This window comes from Nothoprocta perdicaria, unplaced genomic scaffold (assembly GCF_003342845.1).
Source record: "Nothoprocta perdicaria isolate Ctin4 unplaced genomic scaffold, notPer1 scaffold_10, whole genome shotgun sequence".
Classification (NCBI taxonomy): domain Eukaryota; kingdom Metazoa; phylum Chordata; class Aves; order Tinamiformes; family Tinamidae; genus Nothoprocta; species Nothoprocta perdicaria.
Window position 1 is genome coordinate 8,453,564 of NW_020454094.1, and position 15,417 is coordinate 8,468,980.

General features: G+C 42.4%; 1 protein-coding gene across 2 annotated transcripts in view; it reads left to right on the forward strand.

Moving 5' to 3' along the window:
* Positions 1–15,417, forward strand: part of UNC13B (unc-13 homolog B) — a 172,996-nt gene that overhangs the window by 103,415 nt on the left and 54,164 nt on the right. For both annotated transcript variants that reach the window (XM_026039780.1, XM_026039772.1), the window contains 6 exons: positions 625–852; positions 1,151–1,292; positions 8,984–9,153; positions 10,150–10,265; positions 12,522–12,685; positions 14,891–15,041. In XM_026039780.1, the coding sequence (XP_025895565.1) occupies positions 625–852; positions 1,151–1,292; positions 8,984–9,153; positions 10,150–10,265; positions 12,522–12,685; positions 14,891–15,041 (971 nt within the window). The remainder of the gene's footprint in view (positions 1–624; positions 853–1,150; positions 1,293–8,983; positions 9,154–10,149; positions 10,266–12,521; positions 12,686–14,890; positions 15,042–15,417) is intronic.

The following is a 15,417-nucleotide window of genomic DNA, read 5'->3' on the forward strand; positions in this document are numbered from 1 at the left end:
TAGCTTGATAAATTAGAGAGTAGCATCCAGGGAGGTGCTTTACATGCCTCCAACTTAATCTCTAATCCAAGCAGGATAGTTCGAGGGAGAAGAATTGGGCATATGCTGGGCAGTGAGTCTGTGTGGAGCAAATCAGTGCGGGAAATGCTGTGCTCCTGGGTCCATCTGAACTGTTGCTCTTCCCTGGTTCTTAGGTGAAGCCTGGAGACAAGCTCATAGGTGCTATTAAGAATGAAGGATGTCCATCATTTTCTTGCCCGTTCCCCAAGCAGAGTTTTTAATAAATAAGTCATGAGGGGAGGGAACATACTAGCGGCTGCTGTTGCAATGAGAACCTAATTTCTGGGTCTTTCTTGGTTATTTTGAACCTAAGCCCCTGAGAGAAAGACAGTTCTGGTCCAGATCAGAGAGTAGTCTGGGAATCCCTCTTCCATTACCCCTTCCCATTTCTGAGTGGTCTGGATTCTCTCGGGCGAGTGTTGAAATTGGGTGTCTGACTGCAAGTGTCAATAGCAAGGAGCATTGTGTGCAGGTACCTCATGATCTTGCTGTCCAGATACAGTGGCACACGGCTTCCTGTTTTTGCATGTTTCTGAGGAATGTTTTGTACTTTCTGGTGCCCAGGAGCAGCAGAGAAGAGCTCAAAGCATGGGGCAGAAGACCGAACCCAGAATTTCATCATGGCCATGAAGGATCGCATGAAGATCCGAGAGCGGAACAAGCCAGAGATTTTTGATTTGATCAGAGATGTGTTCTGTGAGAGCAAGCTGACACATGCTCAGCAGATGAAGACAGTGAAGCAGAGTGTGCTTGATGGCACCTCAAAATGGTCAGCAAAGATCACGATCACAGGTGAGTGGGAGGAGGCATGGATTCCCTTGGCCTCACTTGGGAGCCTGAGCTATGAGGGAGTTGGGGTGAAGTTTGAGGGAATGGAGAGGAAGAGCATCTGCTCCTCATTTTCTATATCTCTTTCTAGTCAGTGTGTAGGAAGCAGTTGGAGATGTACTTCCTACCCCAGATGCTGTAATGCATCATGAACTGAGGCTCATCAGAAACAGTATTCCTCTTTCTGTAGGTTGCTTCGTGTGGTACGTGGACATGTCCTCTTACTGGAGGGCAATGGTTAACAATTTTCCTTTCTTTGCAGTGGTGTGTGCTCAGGGTCTGCAGGCCAAAGACAAGACTGGGTCCAGCGATCCATATGTAACCGTTCAAGTGGGCAAAACAAAGAAGAGGACAAAAACAATTTTTGGGAACCTGAATCCTGTTTGGGAAGAGAAGTTTTATTTGTAAGTGCTCTACCAAAGGCTCTCACTCATTTTCTGCTTTTCAGTACAATCTGTACTTCTACACTTACATCTGTGTATCAGCATGCCTTCCCACACCACTTAATCACATATTTCGTTGTCCTTGACTGACGTAGTGTGTATGTCTAGAGGGTTGATGTCTGCAATGTGTACTGCACACCTGCCTTGTATTTTCCACTGATATGTATCTAAAAAATCATCTGCATTGTGATTGCTTTTTATATTGATGTTTCTAGAGAAAGCTAAAGAGAAAGGAAAATCTTTAACTAGAAGATTCTTGCTCATGGATAATAGATGTACTTTAAAAATTCTCTGAAATACAAAAGAGTGAAGTTTGTGTAAAAGATTACATGAGCTCCCTGTGACCTACTGCTTGTTTTGGTGTTTCACTTAATTTGTGAGCTTGGAGCTGCATGCTTCTCTGTCACTTGTCTATGGAGCTACTGGTCTCCCCGGAAAACCGGTATAGTAATAATATGAGGAATTATCTGCTTTGAAATGAGAAATATATCGATGTCTTAAAAAAAAAAAAAAAAAAAAAAAAGCTGGAAGTGCAATTTTCTTAACTATCAGGTAAGTGCAGAAGGCCAAAAACATTTTATTTTGTCAGACTTTTAATGAATAAGTAAATAAAACCATGAATTTATCATTGGACCACAGCATTAAACTTGTTCAATAATTCAAAATGGACACATGAAACCAAAGAAGCAAGAAGCTTCTGAAGATTATGGCTAATCTGTTGCACCCATCTTTATTTCCCTCAGTACGTCATTCCTTCAGTACGTCAGTTCTGTTGTACTTCTCAATTTTTTTCCCTAAACTAGTTGGCGACAAGTTCTCCCTGAAAGCTGAAATTTCTGTTTATGTTTAAAATCAAACTTTTGTTTGATTTGTTTGATTTTTGTCCACGTTTGTTCAATGCACAGTGCAAACAAAATTATTTTTGAAGTAGTTTTGAGCACCTCATTAACATCAGAGAAGTCTCAGTTCTATTTTGAGCTGCTCAGGCCTTGGCTTTATATTGTTATTTTAATCCAGGGTAACGTTACTACTTGATAAATAGTAAGTAGGCTTAGGTGCCATTAGGACAGCTCTAGCCACCAGAGCAGAGAATCTGTGTGGGAGCCTTAGGGACCTTGATTTACCATGCCAAGTAGTTACCATGGCATTTGTAGTGCGTTCCCTTCTAATTTTAGGAAACTCAACAAATCCTGTGTTTAAACATAGATAGCACAACACGATAAACGTCACAGTTTTCCTGGTGCCACAATATGGGTTTTATGGCTGTGTCTGCAATTCAGTAGATAATATGCTGTTGGGCATTGCAGTTGATGCTGCTTTATATCTTGTCCGTGTCTGGGTGGGTGTTTTAATTGCCTTGAGAGTAGCAGGAGGAGGTGAAGGAAATGAGCCTGGTACCCGGATCGATGGCTGGAGAGCGTTCAGCGCCGGAATCAATGTGTCATTTCATTAATGGACGTCAGAACTCACCTTATGGAAGATAAGGAGAGTCATTTAGTTAGCGTATGCATGGCAGGTCTTTTATAAGTCCCTCTTTCTTTTGTTCAGCTTGATTTTAAAATTACTGTGATCTCCTCCCTTAATCAAATGGAAACTTAAGTCAACATATGCTGGCCAAAAATATACTCGTTACTTACCAAGTTGGCTTTATTTTTATTTTTGTTATTAGAAGAGATCATCAGAACAAACAAGAAATTGTGGAGGGTTTTTGGTTTGGTTTTCAGGCATAATTTATCATGGTGGGAGAAGGGAGTGGTAATAGTTACTAAAAGCCTCCCCTGAGATAGAAGCAAGAAGTTTGGTGTTCAGAAGAATTAAATGTTTGAAGTGGTGCAAGATACCCAAGACGGAGGTCAGGGCAATGATAAATACATGGGTTAGTAGTTATTCCTCTTTTGCCTTGTTGGACAGTTGTGTCTGTAACTGGTATTCCTTAGGTACCCCTTGTATTTATGACTGATCACAAGTGGCCTCTCAGAGGCTGAATTCAGAGCTAGAAACCTGACTGTATCAGTCATTATAGGGTTGATGTTGTAATCCATACCATGAACTGAGACAGTCTATAATACTTCTTACAGTACTGTAATATTTTCTACAGGCTCAGTAAAGTTTTTTTAATATTAAAACTGGTTTAAGGTGGCCATAACCTATTTCAAATAGTTCTTCTATGCTTATTTATGTTGATAGGTGGAAAAATACATTAGTTTAAATACTCCTCCTTAAAAATGACTTGCTCTTCTACATATCTTGAGAAAAAATAACGTGGCCAGTTTGACCCAATTTGGAAATCCAAATTTAGAGCTGTATTTTAGAAAAGACAAGATTTAAAAGACTTTGAGTTTGCGTTATTTAGGTTACGACCAGCCTATGTCACTACAGGTGTCTGCTTAGATTAATGAATCTTGGAGCAAATTCATGTTGTCTGAGCAAGTAATTTGCAGATCTTGTTTCTTTCTGAAAATTATCTCTTGGTATAGTTACATCCTGTTACAGTGAGATTTTTATATCTTTTCACTGCAATTTAGACTTAAGAGCATGGGTTCCAACAGGACTGTGCAGGGCTTCTTGGCCTAGATGCCGAATGACTTGTTCATTTTAAGATATTATCCCATGGAAGTTGTCTTGTCTGAATGCAGCTGTGTCTGAAGCTGTGAATGGTGGGTGTGAAACCATTGCCTGGAACAGATTGTGCCGTCACTGGACAGTTTGTAAAAAGTAGGTTTATTCTCTCATTGTGAGGGAGTAACTGAGTTAAAATAAATGCAGCACCTCCTGCTAGCAGATAACCAATATTTTTTTAGGACATGCAGAGACACAGATGATACATAGTCCTGTTAAACTACTAGGAATGGACCTACCACATAGCTAACCATGGGGTTGTCGCCTGAAACCTTATTTGATTCTGCAATCTTTCTTCCAGCAGCTGAGCCCGTTACCAAGCTCAGCATCTTTCACTAAGCTGTGATTACATGCGACTGCTCCGAAGCTGATTTTAAGACTGCCCTTTCTGAGACCACTGTGTTTATAAATGTCACCGAAAGGCTTTACTGAACGCCCCGGCTCGCTGCGTGGCGAGGGCCGTGCAGGCTCTCTTGCTTTCCTGATTCTCCGGGCACTACAGCTAATGAAACTGGCAGTGCGATAAAATCCTGCTTGTTTCCCTGCCAATGCGAAACCTGTATTTGAGTGCGGAGGTGATGCCTCGCAGCAGGCACCCATTGGGAAACTGAGTTAACGGAGCTAAAGCTGTAACGCTCCGAATCTCTCTATCTGCTCTTTGTAGTTTGGAGAGCTGCACGATTAATTTGTGCAGTCAGTGCTGTAGCGTTGGGGAACAGCAGAATGATTGTACTTGTTCCCCCAGGAAAAGAACTTCATGCTTGTAAGAACAGAAAACTCATTTCTTTCTTTTTAGACAGGAACAGCTGGATCTCAGGGCATACGCCTGTGTGGTCACGTTTAACTTGTGAGCAGCTCCAGATTTTATCCTGGTTCTCTTGCCTCTCTCAATTTGCCTTCAGTGGCTCCTCTGGTGTCTCCTCTGCCCTGATAGAGGAGTCTTGGCATTATTTTAAAATTAACCAGTCCACAGAAGTCTTTTATTGGACTCTAGCTTTCTGTTTCTATTCTTCCTTTCCTATTGAAGCTGGCTGTAGCAGACTTGCAAATAGGGCTCTGCCATTTCAAGGTGCTGCTGTTTGAACCACATCCAAATCATGTATCTTTTTTTTTTTTTTCACCCCAAATAATTTCCCAAAGTCAATTTTTTTTTCTGCTCTCTATTTTTACAACTGCTTATTGGCTGCTTTTCGCCTCATATTGGTTGGTACAACTTCCCCTTTCTTTTTGTTTTTCTAGAAATCTGCTTTGCTTTTTTTTTTTTTGTAGCTTTGTTCCTCAGAAACTGAAATGATGACAAGTCCTGAACTGCTGCTGCTCTGCACTTCTCTCCTGTGCATTTTGCCACCTCCTGCACTCCCACCTCCTCTTCCTGCAAGAAGGAAGAGCTCCTTTTTTATGCCTTTTTCTGTGTTTCTAGTATTGCATGACCTGTCCCCTGCTCCTCCGAACTGTGAAACTTTACAGGCCTTCCTCAAGAAGCCTCTGCCATGATCCAGAATGGAAACTGCTGACAGCACATGGCTGTAGAAATAGTCTTTAGATGCTCTGGACATAAATATTTATTTTAATATCAGAGCACAGCAAAGCTACTTAATTCTGAGTTTGACTGACCTACTTTCAAATCTACAAAATACTGTTGCTCCTTCACTTCAATTGTTTGTTCTTGCTATGTCTACTTGTTGTTTTTTGTCTTTATTAGGCTGTCAGCTCTGCAAGGTAGGGGTTCTGTGGACCTCTGGGCTTTTCTGTTCTTCAGACAGCAAATATAAGAAAAGAACATGATTTAAAGATACTTCCTTATGTGAAAGGGGCATGTTGAGTGGTAGGGTTGTGTTGGCATCTCCAATCTGTGCAATGCATGTTGTAGGAGGAAGGCTCACCGCAGCATTAGTGGATTGAAATCAATGGTTTAAGGTATCCTGACAGTTTAATTTGTTGCTAACATGCTTCCTGAGATGAGAAGTGGTTTGAGAATACATGTCTGTGTGGATGTGGTACAGAAGGAACTGGAAAAGCCCTATGGTTATTACCCGACTCTGTTGTTGTTCTTGTAAAATGAAATCTTTTAGAATCATCAGAGTGAACTAATAGCGCCAGGTTTGAGTTTCCTTCGTGGCACTCTCCACAGTCTAAATTCACTCTCTTGATTGTAATTCAGCTTATCATTTGTGACCTGCAGGGGACACAGTTTCATAAGCGTGCCTTGATAGCTCTTTTTGGAGAACTTTACAAACTTGGTGTTTAGGTAGAACTTTGATGCATGACTCCATTTGGCATTAGTACTCCTGCAGTGCAGAGATTCAGTAGCGATCCTGCAAAGATTGTTGGACAAGCACCAACTGATTAACAAATTCAGCACAACTGTCTTTTTTTTTATTCCCTTCTCTTTCTCCCTTCAGTATCTCAGAGTACATATCACTGGTTTGAAAGTCTTGTTCTGGTCCTTTTTAGACAATTTTTTCTCCCCACTTTCTTGAGAAGAGTGATATGCTATGTTCTCTCCTAGACTCCTGATGACTTTTGGGGCAGCTTCTATCAAATTTTACAAATGGACAGAGTTCTTATTCTTAGGTCTAAGTTTCTGCATTCATGTGTGTGTGGAAAATTGGAGCTGGATTGCCAAGACCTAAATTATTAGCGTCATTAAGAGGCAAATGGCAGAAAAGCTGGATGTAAAGAGTGTGGATAGGGTGTGAGTCTGCAGAACGAGACCTTGGGAGGTCCATAGCTCCTACAACCACTCCTGTGTTATAGCATGGGAAGTTTGCAGCAAGTCTTGTTGAGTCATTGTCATTCTGACAGATTGGAACCTAACATATTTCATTAGTTATCAAGCCTGTTATCAATTAACAAGCCTGAACCCCCCATATGTTTGTGCTTTTGGTTTGGGATGCTGTGCGGAAGGTGCCCTGATGTTGTCACAAATGTTTTTCTTAAATGAAAACAAGGACTATGGTTCCTACAGACACATAAATGATGATGTTGGAAGGGTAAGCCACCAGCCTACAGTTTTAATTTGCTGTGTAACAGTGATAAGGTTTTCTCTGGCATGGGAACAGCATAAGGAATATGAATTGAGAAGTCTCTTAAAAATGGCAAAGAAAGGCATGTTAAAGCAGAAACTTCCGTAGTAAGTGCTGCTTAAAAGTTTCCTGTGGCCCTTAGCAGTGAGTTGTGCTGCTGTGGCCAGGTGGAGGGCAGCAGTCAGTCCTTCCAGGACCATGGGACGTGCATACAGCAACAACTAAAGCAGATTTATATCCGGACACCTTAAACTTCCTTGACTGAAGGAGTAAAGTTTTGACTAGTGATAGCCAAGAACTGAAATCAAAGCTGTCTTAATGAAGAACTGGAGCACCAGAAGGTGAGGTCTGGAGGAGTCAGCAGTTCTTTGTAAACACCACTGTGTGCCAGGCTGTGTCTTTAGTCACCCATGTGTTTCTGAATGCTGAACCTCTTGAAGTGCTGCCAAAATGTCTGTTAGCACAGTGCTCCGGGAGCAGAGGATTTACGGGCTTGTGCTGTGTTGCCTGTAGACATGGCAATGGTGTTGGATAAGTTTGAGCGTTGCAGAGGGACCAGCCATCCAAGCATTCCCTGCATGCGACTGTTTGCTGTTGAAGGAGAATATCCTTGATGTGGAGGAAGGGAAGAAGAAAAGGCAGGAGAGAAACATTGAATCTTCTTTCTTCTTAATTTTTCAATATTCCTGCATTTCAAAGAAAAGGAAGGGAGCATGGACAGTCTTGAGTAGTGGTCAGAACCATCTGGAAATGCCTCAGTTTCTCTATATAATCCCAAGGTATTCCTTTGGGCTGGAAAAACAGCTGTAAGAGCTGCCTGGGTGCCCGTTAAGCAGTCCTGAATCACGTAAGTGGCAGTAGGAGCCCAAAAGACTTCTTGGCAAGGAGCATGCAAATACCAGTCACTGTCGCATCTTATTGACCAGGCTCAACAGAGCTTTTCTGACCCATTTCTGCCGTCTTCCTGTTGCTTAGCAACACTCAGCATGTTCAAAAGGCTGGAAAACAGGCCTGCAGCACAAGTTGCCTGTTTTCATAGGTTTTATTTCCTTGAGGGCAGATGATTGAAGTGGTTATGGTGCGCAATCACCTTTGTCATCGTCTCATGTGAGCATTCAAATGGCTTCATGGTGTCGTGTGGCCTATGAAGGACCCATTAGATGGGTCCTTCTCCCCAGTTCTGCTATCCAGGGGCCTGTTTGCCTCTACAAGAGGTGTCTGAACGCCTACGTGAGGAGAGAGGCTGCCAATTCTGCCTGGGCGCTAGGTTGAAGGCATACGTTGAGCAAACAATAAGCTGCTTTTTTTCTTTTTTTGATGGAAAAGTCCTTATTAACCTGCCTGTGGCACAGAGCAAGGATCAGTCTGAGCAGTGAACAATAGGCAGCATCGATTCCAGTAATTAAATACCAACTTTGCTACAACTACTGTATCCCACCACATCCACCCACACACAGGCAGTGTTTGTATCCTCCAATTATAAGATATTGTACATTAACACAGTATTGCTTTGTAAGGATCTTGAAGTAAAAGAACTATGTCCACCTAAGCTCCTTAAGTTTTTATTAGCAAAGAACCTGAGGAGTCCTTGTCATAAAGGTGGACCCTGCTCACTCAGGCACTGCATATGCACAGAGAGAAATATCCCATCGTGCTTGTAGCCTGACTAACCTTTTCCTCTCAAAGGCCACCTTTTTACATTTAACTAGGCTATTATTTTTTTTGTTGTTTTTTATGCATCCCTCCACTGTTTGACAAGCAAGTCCAAGTGAATGTAAAGCATTTCAAAATACTGTTGGAAGCCTGTGTTCTTCAACATCATATTGGAAGAGACTGCCCGAGGACGTGGTGGTGTCACCATCCCTGTCAGTCTTCAAGAAACATATAGATGAGGTGCTTAGGGAAATGGTTTAACAGGTTGATATTGAGAGGCTGACAGTTGGACTCAATGACCTTGAAGGTCTTTTCCAACCATAATGATTCTCTGATTTTGCGTCTCATTTGCAGCGAGTGCCATAACTCCTCTGACCGAATCAAGGTGCGCGTGTGGGATGAAGATGATGACATCAAGTCTCGTGTCAAGCAGAGGTTGAAACGTGAGTCGGACGATTTCCTGGGGCAGACGATCATTGAAGTCCGTACGCTGAGCGGAGAGATGGATGTGTGGTACAACCTTGGTGAGTGGGGCTCTGGGATTGAAAAAGAATCAGGTGTTAGTCTGGGAACATCGGGAAGCCTAGATGACTTCAAGGGTGGATGTTCTGCAAAGTTTTGGTCTTTGGTCTCAGCTCGAGAAGTGCTTGATAAGTGGAGCAGTGCAGTGTAGCATTTCCCTACAGGCACTGGAAAGTCATGTGAGGGAGTGCTTGGCACAGGGTTGGACTCCACTGATGCTGGAGGAATATTTCCTATCCTGTGCCCCTTCGTTTTGTGCTGACATAAAGATTTTACCAGTCTGCAGGTGCACTGGGATGGCAAGTTGTTGAGGCCCTTTTCAAGTGGCAAAAATAGGATTTGGAAGGGAAAAAAAATGATGTGTAACCAGATGGCGCTGAATTGACAGGCACAATAATCCCAGGGGATGCAGTTTTCTTGATGGGGACAGCATCAGCAGTTCTCAGGAGCCTCAGGACTATGGTGAAGGCAGGAAAAGATTCCTCATCAATCAACTTTTTTCTTAAAATGAGCTTTGAACATCTTCCCGGCACAATGGCATTTTCATGCTGGTCTTGGTGAAAACCCTGTCTTAGCTGTCCATGTGATGTCTATGCTGAATTCCCGTCTGCTGTCACATAAGCCTTAATCTGGAGAGGTTTGCAGTGTATTCCCTGGTAGTTCCAGTTCAATTGACTGAGTCTGAGCCTAGGGACCTATAGCACAGCTGGTGTCAGAAGGGCTATCTTATGCCTGGAAATGTGCATAGTGGAGGTTAGATGTGTCATATTGACAGTGTATCATGGCAGTTGTTTTCCTGAGGCCTGTTTAATGTTTTGGAAAAGAAAAAAAGAAGGGAAAAACAAAGTCATAGACAGTTTCCTCTGCAGTGGTTCCTTGATTCTGACCCTAAGTTCAGTGTGAGTTTCCAGCAGTCCCCCTTCTCGTGTTGACACCCCTAGATAGATGTGCTCCATAGGTGAAAAATGCACACTATTGCTGATGCATTTTCCTTCTAGAGAAGAGAACGGATAAGTCTGCAGTGTCTGGGGCGATCCGCCTGCAAATCAGCGTGGAGATCAAAGGGGAGGAGAAGGTGGCTCCGTATCACATCCAGTACACTTGCCTTCATGAGGTAAGCAGCTCTTCTGCTCAGTCATTGCCATGTTCCTCCTTTCTGCTAAGCAAATTCCTGACCTTTATGTCCTTGAAATGTCCTTCCTCACCCTAAATTATTCTTTTTTCCAGGCACCACAGGCCTGGCAACATGCAGAATCATCAGGCCTCTGTTGTCGCGGAGGTGGAGGAGGCTCTAGGCTGTCTGCCCCACAGACAAGGCTGCCCAGCTCAGCCAGTGTTGTAGCATGTACAGCACAAACAAACCTTTTTTTTTTTTCTTAAGGGCAAAACTACTCAAATAGCAGATTCTATTGGAGAGTCTACCCATAAGATGTGAACAAAAGACATTTCATTCATACCTTGAGCGTCCCAGATGTGCAGCATTTCTGTGAATAATTGCAAGTGTTTCTTGCTGTTACAGTTGCTGAGCAAAACTCATTGCTTATCACTCATACTGAGGGACAGTTTCAGCACATCACTGCATTCTCCATGTGGATGGCCAGCAAAGTATTGCATGGTTTAGAAAAGCTGAACTGGTACTTGGGCTTGGTTGTGTTGTCCTGTTTGGAGTGGCGTTACTCTAGGAGTAACTGCAAAGCTGCAGCTCAGGACCAAGTGTCCTGTGAATTTGCAGCTGAGAAAAACATCCAATTCTTTCTGTATTTTGTGAAGTAATAGACTTAGAGAAGAGCTCTTAATTTCTTCAGTAAAAACTCTGGTTAAACTCACCTGCCTAAAGAAAGTTAGCAGAGTGACTATTCATGTGAAAAGTTGGATTTTCCACCTCAACTGCTTTATATCTCAGTTCTGGTGAGGACTGTGGATATTGAGCAATGTAGGTTTGGTGGCCTAGACTCCTCTGCACTGCTGTACAGCTATGAATGACTATTAGGGACTGAAAAGAAGCTGTGGGCACGGGGTGCTGAGCTGGCTCAAGCTGGCTAAGCTGGGCGGGCAGTGTTTTAGATGTTAGAAGGAATTCAGAAAGAGGAATTGTGAGAATGACAAAAAGGGAAAAACCCTGTGTCCAAGAGGTTCCAATGCCCAGAGTACTTGCCACAGAAAAGGCAGGTGACAGGTTCAGTCTCTTAAGTGCCTGCATGGGGAGTAGTAATGAGAGCCCTTTTGCCTGATGGATAAAAATATCAAAAGCTCTGGTGGCAAATTTGGTTTAAGAGATAGACAGATGTGCCACAGTGAGAGGCATTCAGCTGCGGGAACAACTTGTTCGTTTAGATACTTGACTGGATGGGCCCTGTAACATTTTCAGGCTTTACCAGGGAGGAGAGAGATATTAGACTTAGCGTAACAAAACTGCCGTTCATCTCTGTCCTTGAGTATGTAACTTTCGTTGTTTTTGATTGAGTGGCTGTTTCTGTTTCTTAAGCTATTTTTTTTTCCTCCCTTCTAAGCTAATATAATCACTTCTCTTTGTATTTTTATTTTTTCAAAAGATATCTCTTTCTAAGCATCACCTGCTTTGATGGAGTTATTTGTGCATCATAAAATGAAAGTGGCTTACACCTAGAATAATATAATCAGAAGAAATAGTAGTGTAAAGCACTATATGCACAGTGGAACATCCTATACCTCCTAATTAGATCATAAGACTTTTGCATTCCTGGACTATACAGGAAGGCAGCTGCCTGAAAGGCTGATGAATCCATAAATGACATGAGTTTGAGGATTACTGAGAAACCCACTGAACTGAATGTGCAATTTCTTCACAGCAATAATAGATGAAAGCATTTCCAGTGCTCCTAGATAAAGTGAGAGGTTATGATGAATAATAACACCAGGGTTTGGTTGTTAAGGGTTCTGCTTCTTGGGGAAAAAAAAGTCTGTTCAGACAATTTTGCTGTATAATGATAATTTAGGGTCCTGCTTCCCAGAAAAAAATTCTCTTCAGACTGCTCTGCTATATAATAATAATTATAAAGCTGATACAGAGCTGTTACATCAGCTAGTTTAAATAGCTTAAGTCATTTTTTTCTGAAGACAGAAATGTGTGGGTTTTGGGAAACTACATAGTCTGTTACCTTCCTGTTCCTGTATCATTCACAACGTCTGCATAAAGTAGTAGGAATGCATGTGAAAAATCTGACTGGTGACGCTCTAGAAAAGTCAAAATTTAGAAGTACATAGTGAGGAAGGGGAAGGGAACTTGCCTTGAGTGGCTACTTCCTCAGGGCAGTTCCAAGCTGGACAGCACAACTCACTTGAAGGCTTCAGCATCTTCACAAGACCATCTTGCTCCTGTTTTGTATTTCAGAACCTCTTCCACCATCTCACAGATGTGCAAGGGAATGGGGTGGTGAAGATCCCTGATGCCAAAGGAGATGATGCCTGGAAGGTCTATTTTGATGAGACGGCTCAAGAGATCGTGGATGAATTCGCAATGCGTTACGGCATCGAATCAATATACCAGGCCATGACGTAAGATGCTTTTTCTGTGGTCCATAGTGCAAATAATCAGTCTAACTAATTGATGGGACTTTTTTTTTTTTTTTTTTTTTTTTTGAGTCTGAATATTATATTTGATTGGTAATGAGAGGATTGGCATTGCCAACTTCTCCTTTGGGGGATTAATGTGAGCGGGACGAGGCTGCCTGTCTCTGAATCACTACCTTCCCCAGAGTCTAGAAATGAGTATCTGAAAGTGCTGGAATTAGGCATCCACCTGAGCAATTTGTGTGATCACTTCTTACCTTTAAAACAAATTCTAAGAGGTTACACCAACCACTTCAGTGTAAATGAGTGTACTTTAATAATTGAGCTGTTTTTGACTCTAAAATCTCTACTAGCCCTTCTTTTAGAGATAAGTAGTACTGCACTTATTTCTTGTTTCAAGTGTAATAGAAATGTAACAGGCTATTTTTTTTTCAAAAAAAAAAAAAAGGAAGATCACGTCTAAAAAGGCACCACTCAAATAGGTTTTTGAGTCATCCTAAGATCCTTGGACTGTGTTTCCTTGCAAGCACCCTTTTGCCTGTTGATTTAAGCCAAAGGAGAAAGCAGGCATCTCTAATTTCAGCAATTTCTATGACTGGATGTTCTTGTCCAGAGCTTATCATGAATAGCTGCAGTTAGGCTGCCAGCCCATTGTGGATATTGTTATTTCAAGGATTTTTGTAATAGTAAAAATAGGGTTTGTGTTTGGAAAATAGGTCTGTCAGAGACATTTGTTCAAAGATGAAAAGAGAACCATCTGGAAAGGGGAACATGATTATTTTGTAGGCTTGGAAGAAAGATGTGGTTGGAAGGTACATGTAGAGGTTGTCTGCCCTGCTTCTAGCAGGGCTAACTTAGGAACTGGATCAGGTTGCTCCGTTTTTGGTTCAGTTTGCTGAAAATCTCCAAAGATGGAGAACCACTACCCCTCACTTGTCTGAGGGCAGGAACTTTCTGAGGAAGACATTCAGAAAAGTCAGAAAAACTTAGGAAAAAAAAATCACGTGCTGCAACTGCTGTATGTTGCAGCCTGTCTTTTTACTCTAAGACACCGTATCTGTCTCCATCGTCTTGATAAATCTACCCTGTCTGTTAATCATTGAAGATATCACTTAGATTCCTGCAGCTTAAACCTCTTCCTTCTGGAGCGACACAAAAGCTCTCAATGCACCTTTATTGATAACTTTTGATCTTTATCAACCAGCTGATGTGCCTGAATGGCCTGTTGGTACCCAGGTATCATGTAGTCAGCCAGCTAACATTGAGGCATTAGCAGCTGTGGGAAATACTGGCTTGTCACTTTGTGTGGAATCCTCTCCCTGGATATTTTTTTTTTTTTGGTAATTATTTGCAGAGTAACTTGCACAAAATCATAAGTCTTATATCTGTGGGAGAAAGCTAAATTTAGAAAATTGCTTTCAAATTCAGTTTGGGAGGTTTGTAAGGATTCCTGCACAGAGAACTACTATAAAATTACCCAACTATCCTCTTTGTTGGAATGAACTTCATTTGCCTTTTCTCCTATCAGCTTTCCTAAGCTCTGATTTTTTTTTCTCCTGTGTCTAACAGATTTTCTTTGATTGTTTAATTATTTCACAAGCCTAAATGCTTCTGGGATAATTTTAAGATTTCCTGCAGGAGGGTTCCTTGCAATTAAATGAGAAAATGCAAACGAGCCCGTGTGCTTCCTGCAGGATGGAAGGGTTGCCCCGAGGACTGGAGCATCAGCACCGCACACAGCTACTACAGGGAGATCCTGCTGGGCCCAAATGTTCTGCAATTGCTGCCACCTCCTGTCACCTCAGGAGCTCTGGTTACCTCAAGGAGCAGTAAAATTTATAGTTATCTCCTTGAGTCAGGCTTGACTTCTAGGGCTGACATTGGGACTCCAGCTATCAATGAGTTGTTGAGAAGCTGTCTCATAGGATGGAAAGAGCTGTGGTAAAGCAGGTGCTCTTGTTTTTAATCTGTTGGTTGGATGGTGTCTTTGAAAAATTCAAAGGTGCTGGAGACTTGCCAGCAGGGAACAAGCATAACTTGCATCTGCACAGGGTGCTATGTAGAGCTGTGGGGCTGTTAAAGGGGGAGGAAACAGTGGGCTGAGATTTGGTTCTGGAGACTCTAGGCAGAAAATGCAAGAGTGCAATGAAAAACAAACAGGAGCAACCAGGACTGTCCTCTCTGTTGCAGGCACTTTGCGTGTCTCTCCTCCAAATACATGTGCCCGGGCGTGCCAGCTGTGATGAGCACCTTGCTTGCCAACATCAACGCTTACTACGCGCACACAACAGCCTCCACGAACGTGTCTGCTTCGGACCGCTTCGCAGCCTCCAATTTTGGGGTATGTCCCCGTGTCCAGTGATGTTACAGCTGGATTTGCTGGATTTGCACGGAGCATTGCTGCTTTTCAATGAAGAAATAGCTCTAAGGAACATTATTAGATCTGTGAGGAGCTTTAGGCTGTGGAGCTCTTCTAGACAAAGCAGCAGGTTTCTTGTCATCTTCACCTACTCTAGGTATTCATCAGTGTAATGCATTGTGGTGGTTATGCAGCGTGCTCAAACTGCACTGGAGCACAGATGGTATGGAAATGAGCAAACTGTGTTCAACTCTGCGTGGTGATGCTGTTGATAAAATATACCGTGCAATCTGATGGCTTCAGAACTTTGTTTTTAAAAACAACAACCACTTAAAGGGTGAGGAGAGAAAAAACCCAT